The sequence below is a fragment of the Myotis lucifugus genome, unplaced genomic scaffold, assembly GCF_000147115.1.
Source record: "Myotis lucifugus unplaced genomic scaffold, Myoluc2.0 scaffold_280, whole genome shotgun sequence".
Taxonomy (NCBI): Eukaryota; Metazoa; Chordata; class Mammalia; order Chiroptera; family Vespertilionidae; genus Myotis; species Myotis lucifugus.
In genome coordinates, this window is record NW_005871328.1 from 906,511 (window position 1) to 925,424 (window position 18,914).

Below are 18,914 nucleotides of genomic sequence, written 5' to 3' on the forward strand. Positions count from 1 at the left end.
ACCAGGATTTACTTAGCAGTGCTCTAATATTCCAATGTTCTCTGGATTTTCCTGCATTTACATCTCTATCCTTAGCAGAGGATATATTGCAAAAGCCATCTTTCAAGACCCAGATGGAGATGGGAGGAGTGATCAAAAGTGGGTGTTCAGTTGGTTGGATTGTTGACCCTTGACCAAAAGGTGGGTTTGAGTCCCAGTTAGGGCACATACCTAGGTTGCAGGTTGGATCCCTAGGTCAGGGCACCTACGGGGGGCAACCGATCAATGTTTCTCACATCAATGTGTCTCTCTCTCTTCCTCTCTAAAAAATCAGTAAAAACATATCCTCAGGTGAGGATTAAAAAAACGAGAGGCAGGCAGTGCAAGTAAATGGTTCTGATACTGCAGGATTGGGATCCCCAAGGCATTATGATGGTCCATTGGCACAGAATGCAGGCATTTTTCCATAGCCCAAATGTTCATAAAAGCAAATGAGATACAATTCAATTGACTAATCAGGGGTCACAATTTGCATTACCCATCAGTGACCACTACGCGCAGTGATGGCGAACCTATGACACCTCTGACACGCGAACTCATTTTTTTGGTTGATTTTTCTTTGTTAATTGGCATTTAAATATATAAAATAAATATCAAAAATATGTCTTTGTTTTACTATGGTTGCAAATATCAAAAAATTTCTATATGTGACACGGCACCAGAGTTAAGTTAGGGTTTTTCAAAATGCTGACACACAGCTCAAAAGGTTCGCCATCACTGAACTACAGAAATAAAAACGTGCTTTTCGCCCAGGTGCAATGGGGCGTGGTTTTCAGATCATTCCAGGCAATAAACAGACAGGCTTGTTCACTGACTAATGCTGACACTAACAGGTGTCAGGTAGTGACTGTTGGTTAGGCTTGATTGCTATTCAGGGTTTGTTTGCCCTCTTTCCAAGTAACCACCACCTCCCCATTAAAGCGTATCACAATTGGTGACTGCATATTTATTTGTTTCCTAGGCTCCCCCATCAGAATAGGGGTTCCATAGGGCTGGGCCCCAGGTGGATCCATCAGGGGGATCTCTCACCTAACAGCCCACAGGATGGAGATTCCCGTGGCCAAGTCTTCCACAGCAGCTGTACCCGCATCAGTTGGCTCCGCCCGGCCCCGTCAATCTAGGTGTTACTTCCGGGACGCTTTAGGTGGGAGCGTGAAATAAAGTCTCCTCGGGCGTACTGCGCCTGCACATACTGTGCCCTGCGCCTGTGCGTTCCTGGCAGCTCCGCCCCCTACCGGACATAACGGTTCGCGCGCGGCTCCCTGGACCGGAAGTGAGTCGAACAGTCGCAGGGTGTGCCTGGCTCTACTCAACGCCCGGCAGGTCTTCCCCTCGCCGCCGCCCTCGGCCACTGCCGAGGCTTCCCGCAACCGCCATGTCCGCCAGTGCCGTCTACGTGTTGGACTTGAAGGGCAAGGTACGGAGGGCTCCCCACCCTCCCTGTTGCCAAGCAACCGGCGAGTTCCTCGCCCCTGGGGACCCACCCTGTTATGGGTTATCGGCCAGTGGGACCCACCCTGGCCCTAAGCAAAGAAACCAGTAGGTCTCACCCTGTTGCTAAGTAACCCATCTGCCCGACGCTGCTTCCCCTGTGGGCGGGGGCCCAGGCCTCGGTGCGGGCCGCGGGGAGGGTGAGCCGCCGGCGGCTTCGGAGCCGGGCCTAGAGCCCAACAGCTGCGCGACCCGGGGCCGGAGGTGGGGAGGCGTGGCGTGACCGGGGTGCCCTCGGGCCAGTCCCGCCCTCTGGGCGTGCGGCAGCTTCTGTTTATCCGGCTGTTTCTCTGTGCTAGTCTCTGTAGGAATTTTTTAACGTTCGTTGTGACATGAAGTTACGAGGGTGAGGTGAAGTGGGTGGTGGGGGAGCCCTTCCACAGAAGGAAGAAACGGAGGCACGGAGATGTTCCACAAACCCACCTCGGTCACACTGGTCACAGGAAGTGGCAGGTGTAGGAGTTGAACCCAGAGCCGTCTGTTCATTCAGCGGACGATTGGAGGAGCGCCTCCTAGGTGCCGGGCAGGGTGCTAAGCCCTGGGCTGCCTTGAGTGAGCAACCTCAGAATCAGGTGCTGCCCTTCTGGAGCTCACAGTCTGGGGGAGAGGGACACTGATCTCAAAAAGCACAAGTAAATGGGAATTGCAGTAGTGCCGCAGTGAGGAGGTGATAGGGAGGCTCAGCCGGGGCTGGGGTGAGGGAGGGCTTCCTGGGGGGGATGACGAATCCGGCTGAAACCTGGAGGAGCTGGACATAACTAGGACCCAGGTGCCTTTCCCGGGGGGGGGGGGGGGGTTGGATTTGAAAAAGCTGCTTAAAGGGGGGCTCTCGAATCCTTTCAGAAGTGGTCTGTCCCCTTCCCCCTAGTCCATCCTGCTGGATGGAGAAAGCAAGTATCTGGCCTCTTGCATCTGGGAGCAACAAGAACAGGTCCAGCAACATTAAACTTTAAGCCCCACATCGATCAGTGAGAGAACTGTGGGTGTCCAGCCTAGGTGGGGCAGGCAGGAGTTAGCTCAGAAGCAGGGGGAAGTGAAGTTGAAGTGGCTGCTGCTTCCTGCCCCGCTCCTCACCCCAGCACTTCCCCAGAGCTCCTTGAGTGGGTTGCGGGCCTTGGATGCTACCCAGAGTCGACAGCCAGTGATTCCCAGTGTGGGACTTCCTTCCCCAGCCTTGTTAGAGGCAAGGGAAGACACGGGCACACCAAGGCTGGATGGGTGTTGGTGGGTTTCTAAGTCCTGGTAGCATATGTTCTTTCTTCCACCTTGGCCCCATGTCCCCAGAGGTCCCCCAGGCTGCCTGTCACAGCTCACTTGTACCTTCAGCAAACATGTCAGCAGTACCTAACATGCACCAGGCCCTGTGCTGACCATCTCACCGTGACCCATCTCACCGTGACTGTGGGGTTAGGGCTGAGGTCAAAACTGCTGCTCAGTGATGTGATCTTGGGCAAGTGCCTTCACCACTCTGGGCCCACAGTCCATACTAGCCAACATGGGCCTGCGGTCTGGCAGGGGAAACACACGGATCCAGATGATCAGAGCCAGTTAGCCATAAGGGCAGGCTCAGTCCTGCTTTGTGGAAGCTCTTGAGGCAGCCATGGGCTTCCCTCCCATCCTTAGCAGCCATCCTGTCATTTATTATTCCACTTACCACAGACTGCATGTTATGAAAGTTTGCCTCCTGCATAGACTGCATTCAATCCAAAATAAAGTCATGGCACATCAGGAAGTTCACAACCACACATCTGCCTGCCAGCCAGAGCCTCTGATCACGAAGGAAACCAGCATGGCCATACTTAGCTAATAGACAGCCTCCGCAACACTTCTCTGCCCTTATCTTTCTTGCTCCTCTGCAGCTTGACACCACTGCCACTCACTCCTCAGCAGGCTTCCGCTGGCCTCCAGGTCACTGTACTCTCTGTTTTCCTCCTGTTTCTCTCACTGGCTGCCGGCCCCTCCTCTCCTGCCCTCCCCTTGGATTCGGCCCTCAGGCTTGAGCCTAGATGTGCCTCTCTGACTGTCCTCTTGGGCTGGCTTTGATTCATGTCAATGTGCCAATGACTCTCAAATTTGTACTGTTCTCCAGAGCACTTATCTGGAGACCCACTGGCCTGCGGGACACCATGGAGGTCCCACAGCAAGTGCGAACTCGGCATTTCCCAAAATGACCTGCTCTCTCTCCATCTCAGTGAGTGGCACTGCCATCCATGGGACTGTCCACATTAGAGACCTGGGCATTATCCTGGCCTCCTTTTTCTCACCCCCACATTCACTGCACAGACATGGACTGAGCAGCTACATGGGCCAGGCTCTGCTCTGGATGGAGGGACACAGCCGTGAACGAGTTGGAAGTGGTCGCTGTTCTCTGGGAGTGTTGGACTTTGGTAGAAGCGACAGGCAATAAATGAGGATACAAATAAATGCAGCTGTGATGTGGGCAGAGAAGGTAAACTCAGGTTGGGGGTAAAGAGGGATGGGATGGGATTTTTCAACCAGAGCAAACAGGATAGATTTCTTGGAAAAGGTGCCATCTGGGCCGAGGCTTGAGAAATGAGAAGAGCCAGGCCAGGGCATTCTGGGCAGAGGGAACTGCATGTGCAAAGGCCCTGAGGCAGGAGCAGATGTGGATTGCTCAGAGACCAGCAAGGGGGCCAGGATGGCTAGAGTGGGGTGAGCCAGGGGAGTGTGGCCGTAGAGGGGTTGGAGAGGCTGTAAAGAGCCAGATGGTCATGGAGACAGACTTGCAACTAATTCTGTGTGAGGGGTGGCTAGGGAATATCGAAGTTTCAGCAGGGGAGAGACCTCATCTGACTTCTGTTTAAGAAGGCCCGTGGAGCATTTGAGATCTTGCTTCAGGCATGTCATCAGTTTGGCTCAAATAAACTCATAAAAATCCCCCCCCCCCCCCCAAAAAAAAAAAGAAGACCCTTCTCGCTCTCTGTGGGGAAGGAATTATGGGTTAAGAGCAACATCAGGGGTAGGAGATTGTCACCTCAATGTTGTCCGCCTCCTCCTTTTGTCCTCTTATCTGGGACCCAGCTTAGAGGTTATCCTTACTTCACCTAACCAGTGCTCCCAGGACCCCCATGGGCTGTGTCCCCTACACCTATGGCCTCCGCCACACTGGTCCCTCTGCTTGTATCCTGCCTGTCCCCTCAGACCTCAGTTTGAAGGTCAGATCCTCAGGATTGCCCTCAGTTTCCCCAAGCAAGTATCCCAGTATAGGGACTGTTCGTCTTGGTCATGTGTGTGTCCCTAGCCCAGCACAGTGTCACCATAGAGGGACACATGGTATGTGCTTGTTGAGTTGAATGAGCAGACCTCTGTTCATCTCTGGTGAGAGTGAGCAAATAAATTGCCCCCTCCTCTCTCTGAGCACTCTGGGGGCCCAGGGCTCCATGCTAGATCCCAAAGTTTGGATGTCTGGGGAGGAAAGTGGCCTTGGGAAGCTCAGCAAACAATGTGCTTAGCAAGCAGAAGTGGCCCTGCAGGGAGTGAGAAATGGGGCTAGAATCCTGACTCAGCTTTGCTTGTCCTGTGACCTCAGGCAGGTAGCCCCACCTCTCCTGCATAGACTGCATCTAATCCAAATAAGGTCATGGCACATCGATCTCTAAAAATAACAGTTCTCCCTCACGGCTGGGGCAATATATGAGGCAGTATATACTCTTGGCAAGGAGTATCTGAGGGAGTACCCTGGAGTCCCTTAGCTGGTCTCACCCACTGGTTGCTGGGTCCCTAAGAGGCCTGAGGGCACAGGGTCCCTTGCCCACAGGCCAGGAAAGAGAAACTAGGAAAGGAAGGGTCTTTCTCCCTCACCTCTCTGGCTTGAAACGATAAAGACAATGATGTATTTTATGCAGCTACAGGTTCTGAGGCAGGCCGTTCCCAAGTTGGTCAGCTCCGTGATGATCTCAGCGAATTTCTGAGTTTTGCAGTTGGCTGTCCTCATGAGCCCACAAGAGCGGCAGCGGCTCTAGGTGGCATCTCCAAATAGAGCCTTGCTCAGGCTGGCAAAGCCTCAAACCTCCTTTTTACTCTTTCAGGGAGGTGTAACTTACATGTAACAAACTGGCTTATTTAAAGCCCAAAAGTTGAAGAGTCAGGCATTGTATATACCCAGGAAGGCCATAAACACACATTCTGTCACCCCCAAAGATTCCTCTTACCCCTTTTGTCCCAGCCCTATTTCCCAGGATTTTATAAGAGTGGCAATAGTGCAGGAAATGCCATCCATTTGCTGGGTTTCCTCTTTTTTGTTTTTTTGGACATAAACTTTTTTTTTTATCTTTATTATTGAGAGTATTATAGATGTCCCCTGGGGGCCCCCCTCCACCTGGTTCCCACCCCAGGCCTTCATTACCCTATTGTCTGTGTCCATAAGTAATACATATATGCATATAATATCTTTGTTTAATCTCTTCCCACCCTCCTTCCCTCTGAGATTCATCAGTCTGTTCCATGTTTCCATGCCTCTATTTTATTCATTAGTTTATTTTATTCATTAGATTTCTTCTTTTATTTTGATTTTTAGATTCAATTGTTGATAGATATGTATTTATTGCCGTTTTATTTTTCATTGTTCATCTTTTTTACCTATATCTCCTCCTCCTCCTCTTCCTCCTTTCTCTTCTTCTTCTCTTTCTCTTCTTAAAGAATACCCTTCAGCATTTCACGTAATACTGGTTTGGTGGTGATGAACTCCTTTAGCTTTTTCTTGTCTGGGAAGCTCTTTATCTGACCTTCAATTCTAAATGATAGCTTTGCTGGGTAGAGTAATCTTGGTTGTAGGTCCTTGCTATTCATCACTTTGAATATTTCTTGCCACTCCCTTCTGGCCTGCAAAGATTCTGTTGAGAAAACAGCTGACAGTCATATTGGCGCTCCCTTGTAGGTAACTAACTGGTTTTCTCTTGCTGCTCTTAAGATTTTCTCTTTGTCTTTAACCCTTGGCATTTTAATTATGAGGTGTCTTGGTTTGGACCTGTTTGGGACTCTGTGCTTCCTGGACTTGTAAGTCCATTTCTTTCCCCAGGTAGGGGAAGTTTTCTGTCATTATTTTTTCAAATAGGTTTTTAATATCTTGCTCTTTCCCTTCTCCTTCTGGCACCCCCATAATGCGAATGTTGGTACTTTTGAAAGTTGTCCCAGAAGCTTCTTACACTATCTTCATATTTTTGGATTCTTTTTTCTTTTTGCTCTTCTGGTTGGATGTTTTTTGCTTCCTCATACTCCAAATCATTGATTTGATTTTCAGAATTCTCTACTGTTGAATTCCTATAAATTCTTCTTTATTTTAGTTAGTGTATGCTTAATTTCTGACTGGTCCTTTTTCATGTCTTTGACATTCTCACTAAGATCCTTGAAAATCTCACTAAGCCCCTTGACGGTCTCATTAATTTCCTTTAAGCTCTCATTAAGTCCCTTGAAGCTCTCATTAAGATCCTTAAGTAACCTTAGAACCATTGTTTTGAACTCTGTATCCAGTAATTTGCGTGCTTCCGTTTCTTTCATTTGTAATAGTTTCTTTGTCTCTGCTTCCCTGTGTGTGTTTTTATGTACTGGGTAGAGCTGTTGTGTCTCCTGGTATTGGTAAGTGGCCTTGTGTCTTAGATGTCCAGTAGGGCCCAGTGACTCAGTCTCCCCAGACACCTGAGCTGGGCACCCTAGGTGTGCGCCCCTGTGTGGGCTGTGTGTACAGTCTCATTGTAGTTGAGCCTTGACTGCTGTTGGAGTCACTAGGAGGAAATGACCTCCAGGCTAATCGGCTGTGCGGACCAGCTGTGTCTACAGTGGAAGAGCTGCTGTGCAGGAGATACCCCTATGGAGGACTTTGGTGCCCCCTTGAGTGTGTCATTTGTGGGATGTATAGAGTTGTAATCTGGTATGGCCTGAAGCTCTGGCTCTGGGGCCGCCCGGCAGGATCTACAGAGAGATCTGCAGATGGCTTCTACTTGTATTGGGCTAGGAAGTGCCCAGGGAAGGCCCAGCTGTGAAGCAAGGCAGGCTGGTGCTAGTGCCAGGTCTTGGGCCTTTTATTGATAGGTTGGGCGCGCACTGACTCCAGTTACTGCTAGTTTAAGATACTTTAGGAAAGTCTGAAGCCTGAGCCAGGACAGGCCATTCATGTGGGAAAGTAGCTGCAAATAGCTTGGGTTCAGGCTGCAGATTGGATGGGGCGGGGTCTCAGGGAATTACCAGGGCAGAACGAACAGAGTGGGCTATGCTGATGGAAACTCAGATATGGCTGCCAGTCAGCTCTTACCGGTGGAGGTCCCAGCACAGGAACAATGACCCCTGTGAGCACTCCTGTCTGGGAGAAAGCCACCCCCGAGTTCCTGCCCCAATGCCAGACAGTCCAGTTCCTCCCCGTGTGTCCCTGGAATCCCCCCAAAGATGTCCTGCGCTGGAGCTCAGAGGAAGCGAGACCATGTAAATTCATGTATAGGCCTCTGTGTCATTCAGCCACAATCCTTGCGGTTTTTACATCCCAAAGTTACAGGGCCTTCTCTTCCCAGCTGTGGAACCCTGGGCTGGGACTCTGGTGTGCAGCTGGGGCCCCCTGCTTCTCACAGGAGGCCTTGAAGATATCCCTCCCGATTAAAAACACGCCACATGTGGGTGTAGGACTAGCATGTTTCGCACCTCCGCCCCTCCTACCAGTCTCAGTGTGCTTTCTTCTGTACTTCTTTGGTTGTAGGATTTCCATTTACCCAGATTTCAGGCAGTTCTGAATGATGGTTTTCTGTATTTAGTTGTAATTTTGATGTGGTTGTGGGAGGCAATGAGTATAGGTGTTTACCTATTGGTTTTCCTGTTCATATAAATATTTTCCATTTGCTGGTCTCTTTCACACGGCCCAGTCATCCTGAGATTCCTTCATGCTGTTGCATGTGTCATTGTCACTCCTTTTCATGGCTGAGGAGTGTCCCATGGTGTGGATGGATATGGTTTGTGTCTCTATTCACATGTTGAAGGACATTAACGTTATCTCCAGCCTGGGTCCATTTAAAGTAAAGTTGCGTGAACATTTGCTTCTGAATCTTCACATGGACAGTATGGTTTAATTTCTCTTGTGTAAAAACCTAAGAGAGGAATAGCTGGGTCACAAGCTGGTTTAGCTTTGTGAGAACCTGCCAAGCTTTACTGAAATGGTTGTCCTACTCTTTGTTCCCATCGGTAGTGGATGAGGACATAACCAAAACCACAGGCTATGAAAGAGAGATGCCAGAAGGGCTTCTCCTCTTCAGGCTACGGGGTGGGGTGGGAAGGGTGGTTGGGTTCCAGCAGGTGTGAGCACTCAGCAGTGTCCCCCAAACAGGTACCCTGACCCAGGCAGAAGAGCGGGGTGAATTAGCACAGGAAAGGCTCTGAGAAGGTCTGCGGAACGTTGTTGAACCTGGTGTCTCCCAAGCAATTCAGTCCTGGGCCCTTGCCCCACATCGCCTCCCACCCTTCCCTGCAAAAACCCTGCTGGTCCCTGTAGTTCACTTGGGAAACACTCTCCTTGAGGAATTCCCTAGGGTGTGGCAATCAGATGGCCTCCAGTCTATACTCTTCGATGGATAGGGGTTTGATTGGGGCCCCCTGGGGGAGGGAAGCTGGCATTTGAATTGAGTGTCTTCCCTCCCTCTGTCCCTGCCCAGGTGCTCATCTGCCGGAACTATCGCGGTGATGTGGACATGTCGGAAGTGGAGCACTTCATGCCCATCCTGATGGAGAAGGAGGAGGAGGGGATGCTGTCGCCCATCCTGGCCCATGGGGGTGTCCGCTTCATGTGGATCAAGCACAACAACCTGTATTGTATCCCTTTGCAGGAGAGCTCCTGGGGGACTCCTTTGTGGGCATGGAAGTGTGCACATGTGTGCTCACGCATACAACTGAGAGCTGCCAGCACCTGCCCTGGCCCGGCCCAGAGTGCCCAGGCACAGCCTTCCTGCAGCTCCCTGCTGCCTGAGGAGATGGGCAGAGAGCACCCAATGACAAGGGTGATGGGTGTTAGAAGAAGAGGGGGTGTGATGGGACCGCACCTGATCTGGGGATCCAGGAAGACTTCCCTGAGGAGGCGACATTCTGGAGGAGACCTGCAGGCAGGCAAGGCATCTGCCAGCCAGAGGAGTGGCCAGGCCCAAGGAGTGCTAGGCCTGAGTGAAGGCTCTGCAAGGGAAAGCGGGGCTAATTCCAGAAGCTATGGCATGGGTGGCTGGACCATGGGGAAGGGATGTGTAGTGGGAGTGAGACCCGAGGAGTCAGCAGGGTGCATACGTCGGGGTCTCACAGGACATCACCTTAAATGTGATGAGAAGTGAACGGCTAGGATAGGGTTGGGGGAGGCTCCAGGCCCCAGGATCTGCGAGGTGACAGCTTAGGCTTGTGAATGCTCCTTAACTACAGCTGCCATGCAGTGGTCGCCACTTCCAAGAAGAATGCGTGCGTGTCACTGGTATTCTCTTTCCTCTATAAGGTGGTGCAGGTGAGTCGCGCCCCAGGGGCCCCAGAGGGCTGTGGGTCACCTGATCTGTTGTGTGCCTCCCCATACCAGCCATTCAAGAGCTATAGGAGAGCTCCAGCTGCTCCATGTATGGGATTCATCGCATTAGTTGTCCCCTGTCCCTTATTCCACCCCCCCCCCCCCCGCCCCGTGAGGAAAGTGAACAGGAGAAGGTGGGGCTCAGGGCAGGGGTGCCCCCTGGCCCTGGGAGGAACAAGTATGCCCCCCAGCTGGCTGTGGAAGGGTAGAGGCTAGCCAGCTGAGAGTTAGGAGTTGGAGAGGTGAGGTAATTGGGAGAAGGGCAGAGCCAAGCTCTGCTCAGAATCTCCTAGGGCCGTGGTCGGCAAACGGCGGCTCGAGAGCCACCTGCAGCTCTTTGACCCCTTGAGTGTGGCTCTTCCTAAGCCTTAGGAGTACCCTAAAGTAACAATGTACCTACCTATATAGTTTCAGTTTAAAAAATTTGGCTCTCAAAAGAAATTTCAATCGTTGTACTGTTGATATTTGGCTCTGTTGACTAATGAGTTTGTCGACCACTGTCCTAGGGGGCTCTCACGGTAAAGGCCCACTGAGGCCCGCCATGGAGAGAGCTGACACACCAGGCCCAGGCTGACAGCGAGATAGGGAGGCAGAGAGTGGCACATGCAAATGCCCTGGGGCAGGAGTGGACATGGTGCGGTCAGGGAGCATCAGGCAGGCCAGTGTGCCCAGGACATAGGGAGTGAGGGACAAAGTCTGGGGCTGAGGTCAGCAAAGTTGTTAGGGCTGGATCACAGTGGGGGTGTGGAGAGGCATACAGGCCTGGTGAGTTTAGATTTCATTCCAAGTGTGATGGGAGATGGTGGGAGGGCTTTAAGCGAAGACTGCTCAGGCTGATCTAAGTTAAGATGATGGATCTCTGGCTGCTGAGTAGAGGAAGAATGTGAGGGCAGCAGGGAGGCCGGTGAGGTCGCTGCAGCTTGTAGAAGAGAAGTGGAGGGGCCTGGCTGAAGCTGGGGGTTTGGGGTGGAGAATGGGACCCAGGAGACCTGGGGTGGGCCCAGGAAAGCGTGTATAGCTCCAGTGGTACCATGTGCAGCTAGTTCAGGAGCCACTTGTGCTAAACCTTCAGGGGCCGGTCTGACATTGAGGGCACGCGGTATGGGAGGGGAGAGGAAGGAGTGGGCCTTCATTACGGGGCTGTGGTGCTGTCGCAAGCAAGGCCTGGGTGTGGGGAAGCGGGAAGGAGGAAGTTCTCCTCCATGGAGGGTCTAGCAGTTCTCTCTGCTTTGGTGTCAGTGCTAATGAAACATTCCTTCCTTGAGCCTTACAACTTCCTGCTGAAACGGGGACAATATATCTGCCTGCACACCTATACAGACTGGGAACTCAGGGATGCCGGAAGAGTCCAGAAGCATCGCTTGTTCTGTCCCCAGTGGCTCTTGCCTCTCACTTGAGTCGCCTCTGACTCAGAGGCCAAGGATGACAGTTACAGTGAGGACTAAAGGGAAGCTGGGAAGGGGCCGCAGGGATGTGGATATGGGGCTTCTGACCAGGCTTCAGAGGACACCTGCATCCCCTAGCGTGGTTCCTGCCTCTCAGGTAGCCACATTGCTGCCCACATTCCCTGAGTCAAAGGTCTAGTCTGTAGTATGTTGCCAAGCCTAGAAAATGGGCAGGTGCACTTGTGGACAAAAGGGTTGTTGTCTCTGGGCCTCAGGGCGTGAAAGGCAAATGGATTTGTGCAGGCCTTTCTCCCTTCCTCATCCTTCCCTCACCCATCGGCCTGCCCCCACTGCCAACATCACAGGTGTTTTCAGAGTACTTCAAGGAGCTGGAGGAGGAGAGCATCCGCGACAACTTTGTCATCATCTACGAGCTGCTGGATGAGCTCATGGACTTTGGCTACCCCCAGACCACAGACAGCAAGATCCTACAGGAGTGAGTAGGCAGAGGGGGTCTGGCGGGTCACAGCAGTGGCAATTTGGGATTCTTTCCCATGCAGCAACCCTGCACAGTATGAGCATTTTCCTGTTACTAGGTCTTTATTTTCCACCCACAAAGGTGCACTAAATGCTTGGTTGTTAGAGTGTCAGTCACCTGCCTTTGTTTTTTTCTGTCACAGAGGAGGCTGTGATAAAATATCTTCTTTTCTGGAATCCTGCCCTTCAAATAATGGCCACTGTGGATTAAGCGCCTCTTGTGAACTGTGCCCTGTGTGAGCACTTAGCATCCACTCGATTCACAACCAGAGGCACTGTCTCCCATTGTACCAGGGAGCAATGTCACTTGCCCATGTCCCGTACCTATTGCTCTCCAAGTGGGAATGGGGTCACCAGGTTACTTTACCAGGGGCTTAATCCCCCTCTGCAGACCAGTAGTGCTTTTCCTCACTACCGCTGTCTCCTTGGACCCCCCAGATGAACGTTCAATGCTCATTGTAATGAGTTTTTTGGGCTTTTTGAAATTTATGATATTGTTGAATTAAACAGCCACAGATGAAACCAGAGCCTGCCTTTTCTGGAGCCTGTTACGGTGAGGGGCTGTTTTCAAGAATGTCGGTGCTTTCCTGCCTTAACTCTGAGCATGGTCTCCAGGTACATCACTCAGGAAGGCCACAAGCTGGAAACGGGGGCCCCGCGGCCCCCAGCCACTGTCACCAACGCAGTGTCCTGGCGGTCTGAGGGCATCAAGTACCGGAAGAACGAGGTGTTCTTGGACGTCATCGAATCTGTCAACCTCTTGGTAGGCTGCTTTTCTTTATTATTTTAAAATGTTGTCTCCTCCATGATTGTTGTGAAAGCAACTAGACTTTTAAAATTAGTGAAACCCTGAGAAATATTTAGGTTCTGTGTGATAGATCAGCAGGATTCAGTTGGGGCTACTCATTGCAATGTGAGCTTGTTTTATCTTCATGAGCTTTTGTTTTTACTTAGAATCAAGACATTGACATTGTTTTTAAAAAGAAGAATATATAAAATTAGAAAGTGAAGGGCTCCATAATCAGAAAGCCCGCCTCACTATATAAACATATGTTGTTTTTCTATAAAACAGCATAAGGTGTGGTTTTTCTGCAACTTGTTTTATTTTGGTGGGAGGGGTGTTGTTTTTGTCTTACTGTTTTGTAATCTTTGTTTTTTTCTTTAACTTTATTTTTTAAATACCATTAGGTAAAATTGACCTATGAATTTTAGAATGTGTACATGTTTGTGTACGCACTCTCATGATCAGGATACCAAACAGTTCCATCACCTCCAAAACCTCCCCCTTGCTGCCCCTTGGTAGTTGCACCCTCCTCCCTGTCTCCAACCCCTGGCAACCACTGATCTGGTCTCCATCCCTGTAGTTTTGTCTTTCTGAGATTGTCCTATGAATGGAATCCTACAGTACGTGACCTATTGAGTCTGCCTTCTTTCACTCACCATATTGCCTTGAGAGTCATCCATGTTGCTGTGTTTATCAAAAGTTTGTTTCTTCTTAAATTTATTTATTTTATATTCTGAACCACAGTATGTTTATCCATTCACCCACTGAAGGACATTGTGCTGTTCCCAGTGTTTGGCATTTGTGAAAAGCGTTGCTATAAACATTTCGTGTACAGGTTTAGATGTGGGCAGTTTTCATTTCTCTAGGGCAAATACCAAGGAGTGGGGTTGCTGGGTCATATGGTAAGTGCATGTTTAATTTTATAAGAGACTGCCAAACTGTTTTCCAGAAGTAGCCACAGCATTTTGCATCCCTACCAGTAGCACAAGAGAGTTCTAGTTGCTTCACATCCTTGATTAGTATTTTGTTTTTGTCGTCCTACTATGTATGTAGTGGTATCTCATCATGGCTTTAATTTGCATTTCCCGAATGGCTAATGATGTTGAACATCTTTTTATTGCTTCTTTGTCATCCGTATAGCCTCTTTGGAGAAGTGTCTCTTCTTGTCTTTTGAGCACTTTGAAACTGGGTTGTTTTCTGATTATTGAGTTTTGACAGTTCTTTATATATTCTGGATATAATTCTTTTGTCAGTATGTGATTTACAAATATTTTCTCCCAATCTGTCACTTGTCTTTTCATTCTCTTGGCAGTATCTTTCACAGAGCAAAAGTTTTTAATTTTTAGAAAGTTCAATTATTGAGTTTTAAAAATTGATTCTAAATTTTCTTCTTTATAGTTTTACATTTAAATCTGTGATCAATTTTGAGTTAAATTTCACATAAGTTATGAGGTTTATATTGATTGTTTTTTCATATAGCATAATTTTTTGTAGTTCTAATAATTTTTGAAAAGACTATCCTTTCTCTATTGAATTACTTTTGCATTTTTGTCAAAAAGCAATTGGTCATATTAATGCAAGACTATTTCTGGACTATCTATTCTGTTCCATTGGTCTGTATATATCTGTTCCTTTGCCAATACCACACTGTCTTGATAACTGTAACTTTATAGTAAGTTTGAAAATTAGATAATGTGATTCTCCCAACATCCCTGTTTTTTTAAAAAATTGTCTTAACTATTCAGTTCCTTTGTATAGAATTCTAGGATCAACTTGTCTGTACCTACAAAAAATTCTGGGATTTTGATTGGTATGGTGTTAAATAACTATTTAGTTTGGGAAAGAATTGATATCTTTTAAAAATATATATATATATATATTGATTTCAGAGAGGAAGTGAAAGGGAGAGATAAAAACATCAATGATGAGAGAGAATCATTGATTGGCTGCCTCCTGCATGCCCCATACTGGGGATCGAGCATGCAACCCAGGACCCTACAGTCTGCCGGCTGACGCTCTATCTACTGAGCCAAACCGGCTAGGGCTGATACCTTTTTTGATATTTTTTTGATATTTTTTTGATATGTTTTTGATATTTTTAGAGAGGAAGGGAGAGGGATAGAGAGATGGAAACATTGATGAGAGAGTTAGCTGCCTCTTGCACGCCCCCTACTGGAGTTTGAGCCCACAACTCAGGCATGTGCCCCTCACCAGAATTGAACTGGTTCATGGGTTGATGTTCAACCACTGAGCCACACCGGCCAGGCAAGGATTGGTATATTTAGCATATTAAGTCTCACAATCCATGAAATAGTACTGTTTCTCTGTATACAAGGTGGGGCAAAAGTAGGCTTACAGTTGTGAGTCTGCGAAACACAGAGTTTATTCTTGTATTATTAATTACTGTATTATTTGCTATACTTACAACTGTAAACCTACTTTTGCCTACTGCCACTCTTGTGTATTTAGGACATCTTTGATTTCTTTCATCAGCATTTTGTAGTTTTTACCATGTACATGTTTTGTTATTTAGGTATTTCAGTGTTTTGAAGCTATTATAAATTGTATAGTTTTGCTTTTATTTGGTAGAATTCATCATTGAAACTATCTGAGCCTGCAGATTTCTTCTTTTAGCATATTTTTAATTACAAATTTCAATTCTTTTAAGTTGGTCCATTTCATCTAAGTCATTGAGTTTATATGCATAGTGTTGTTTATAGTAGTATTCCCTTATTATCTTTTTAAGTCTGCAGGGTCTCTACTGCTATCCCTTCTTTTATTCCTGATATTGGTAATTTATGTTATCTTTTTTCTTTGTCAGTCTTGTGAAAGTTTCATATATTTTACTAATGTTTACAAAGAATCAACATTGATTTTTTCCTTTATTATTTTTGTTTTCAATTTCATTGATTTCTGCTATTATCTGTAGTATTGCTTTCTCCATGATTTGGGTTGATTTTGCTCTTCCTTTTCCAGTTTCTTAAGGTAGAAACTGAAGATACTGATTTGAAACCTTCCTTCTTTTCTAATATAAACATTTAATGCTATATATTACTCACTAAGCACTGCTTTAGCTGCATTCCACAATTGGGGATTTTCAGATTCAAATTTTCAAAATATTTTTAGATTTGACTTAGATTATTTAACAAAAACGTTTTGGTTAATTTCTAAATGTTTGCAGATTTTTCTTTTATCTTGTCATTGATTTTTAATTTTATTATTGTTTGACAATATACTTTGTATAATATCAAGTCCTTAAAGTTAAGGTTTGATTTAATGGCCCAGAATATGATCTATCTTCTCACTTTGTTCTCATCATTTCACATTCTGACATGAATATTAGACCTTCTGTTATTGTTCCATGGTTCCCCGAGGTTCTGTTCATTTTATCCCATCATTTTTTCTGTTAGTTTAGATCGGATAATTTCCATTGATCTGTCTTTAAGTTCACTGACCCTTTACTATGTTATCACCATTCTGCTATTGAGCCTATCCAGCAAGTTTTTAGTTTCAGTTATTGTATTTCTTAGTTGTAAAATTTCCATTTGGTTCTTCTTCCTATCATGTTTCTTTGCTGAGATTTTCTGTTTTAACATTTGTTGCAAGAGTGTTTGCAATAGCTGTTTAAAGTCTCAGATAATCTCAGTATCTGTACCAGTGTCGGCATCTGTTGGTTATATTTTCCATTTGAGCTGAAATTTTCATGGTTTTTTGTATGCTGAATAATTTTAGATTATATTCTGAAATTTTGGGACATTATATTATAACTAGAGGCCCAGTGCACGAAATTTGTGCACTTGGGGGGAGGGGAGGAGGTCCCTCAGCCCGGCCTGCACCCTCTCGCAGTCGGACATCCTTAGCACTGCCATGGAGGTGGGAGAGGCTCCCACCACCACCACTGCGCTCGCCAGCTGTGAGCCCAGCTTCTGGCTGAGTGGCACTTCCCCCTGTGGGAGCGCACTGACCACCTGGTGGTCCGTGCACATCATAGCAACCGGTTGTTCTGCTGTTTGGTCAATTTGCATATTAGCCTTTTATTATATAGTATATTCTAGTTCTTGTTTAAATTATATGGAAAATGTTGATATTTTTGTGTTAGCCAACAGTTGACCTGGTTCATTGTAGGCCATGGTTTCAACCCCCACTCTGTGGGGCATGAATGTCAGTTCTGTTTTCAAAGCCTACATGCCATTTGCAATTTGAGTCTCTCCCAAGAATGCATTGCCCAATGGTCAGTCAGGGCACTTTGGTTCTCAAAGTCTTTGACATGCATGCCCATTTCTAGAGACATGAACAACTCCATGGGGTTGCTTTCCTGAACTCCCCACTCTCTGCTATCTGCCTGGTACTTTCTAGCAGCCTGGGGCTTCCCTTTTTGGTTCTGGGGCTCTCGATCCCCAAACTGTCACAATTGTCTGCACTTGAGCCTGAATCCTGGGCTTGCCCTGCCTCTTGGAATAGCAGCTACATTGCACTGCCTGGGGCCTGGGACATGAGAGAGCAGTGAAGTGGGGGAAATGAGGGATTTCTGTACTTCCCCTGAGTGGCAGGAAATTCCCTTGGAGGCAAAGCTAGAGGTTTCTGAGAGCTCAGTCTGCACCCCGGTGATGCTCACTTCTACTTCCAGGTTCCTCGCACTTTCACACGGGGGAGGGTGCACTGCTGCTTGGCTCCTCCTGGGTCCTCCTGCTGAACTTTTCAGTCTTCCCGCATAGTTGCCAGTGCCTCTTGCCCAGGTTTTGTAGTTGAATTTGGTGGCAGAGAAAGAATGCAAGCCAACCCCACCTCACCTCCATGCTGCCTGTCTCCTCATTGGGAATTGTCCCGCCTCTACTGTTTGGGTGGTCCATGGTGACTGGGCCAGTCCCGTCATGTGGCTTACTCAGGTTTGCCCATTCTGATTATGACAGATGGTGGAGAAATGAGCGTGCTCATGCATCCTCAGATGTGCATGTTGGACATCTCCCTTACCTGGGCGTGTTCTGGAGGTTGAGTTCCCAGACGTGGCATTGTTGAGAGAACTTCCCAAAGAGGTGCTCCTAGTGGACTTAATATGACTGTACTTGCCTTCCTTCTCTCTCTTTTTTTAAAAAAAGTTTTTATTGATTTCAGAGAGGAAGGGAGAGGGAGAGAGAGAAAAACATCAGTGATGAGAGAGAATCATTGAGCTGCTGCCTCATACTGGGGATTGAGTCCACAGCCTGGGCATGTGCCCTGACCAAGAATCCAGCCATGACCTCCTGGTTCATAGGTCGATGCTCAACCACTGAGCCACACCAGCCAGGCTGCCTTCTTTCTTTTTAAGCCAAGGGGCAAGATGGTAGCCTTGCTAATAACTATGTTCCCTCCTGCCTGAAGACCTTGGTCTGACATTTTGTTGAAACCAAAACATGGTCCATCTGGTTCTGGGAGGAAAAGCAAATCCCAAGAGCACTTTATAACCATCTGCGTGGGAAAACCTGGAGAGTTCAGAGGGTTCGGGGGTATGTTTGGGGGGCTGTGCCTAAAGAGCCCTGCTCCTCCCCATGCACGGAGGCAGGTATGGACACCTAGGCACGTTAGAATGCCTTATTCCTAAGTGTGTTTGCAGAGCTGGCAGCCGAGTCAACATTGGCCTCCAGATTCCGGAAATCTGGATGGAGTGGAGTACTTAGCAGCCGATCCCTCGGCAAACATCTCTGTGCCCACCTGGAGAAGGCACTGGCTTTGGGCCACCTGTCACACCTCAGCTGGAAAGGCCAATTTGTCGTGATTGCTGCCCAGAGGGCCAAGATTAGGCTCTGGCTTTGTGGCTTTTTGTCTCCACTTCCTGGCCCTCCTTCCCAGCATTCACGACTTCCTGTGTTTAGTTACAGAAGGCCATGCAGTCTCAACTCCCCAAGGAGGAAACAGCCCCCCAGAGAAGGGGACCTAGGGGCAGTCACATCATGGGCAGCACGGAGGGCCATGGATTGAGGCAGGTGGGAGTAGCACCCAGCCAGCCTGGAAAGAGAGGACCCACATCTACCGCGCTTGCTGAGTGCCTCCTGTCCTCGGGCGCAGTCTCCCTGCTGACCCTGCAGCGAGCAGCTTGGCATAGCCCCTCCCTAGAGAGGGGATGAGACAGGCAGACAGGCTGGTGAGAGGCAGGGGAAGCGGCAGCTGC

General features: G+C 48.2%; 1 protein-coding gene across 7 annotated transcripts in view; it reads left to right on the plus strand.

Moving 5' to 3' along the window:
- Window positions 1-1,296: 1,296 nt before the first annotated feature.
- The window catches only part of AP1M1 (adaptor related protein complex 1 mu 1 subunit), a 29,395-nt gene continuing 11,777 nt past the window's right edge, over window positions 1,297-18,914 (plus strand). For 2 of the 7 annotated variants that reach the window (XR_002831861.1, XM_023763288.1), the window contains exons 1-5: window positions 1,306-1,456; window positions 9,180-9,336; window positions 9,939-10,006; window positions 11,724-11,944; window positions 12,601-12,748. Coding sequence is in view for 6 of the 7 variants with exons in the window: in XM_023763288.1 (XP_023619056.1) it covers window positions 1,415-1,456; window positions 9,180-9,336; window positions 9,939-10,006; window positions 11,724-11,944; window positions 12,601-12,748 (636 nt within the window). In the remaining variant the exon portion in view is untranslated. Of the gene's footprint in view, window positions 1,457-9,179; window positions 9,337-9,938; window positions 10,007-11,328; window positions 11,606-11,723; window positions 11,945-12,495; window positions 12,749-18,914 lie in introns of those variants that run through there. The other 5 variants (XM_023763289.1, XM_023763291.1, XM_006099653.3 and 2 more) reach the window with 5 other exon arrangements.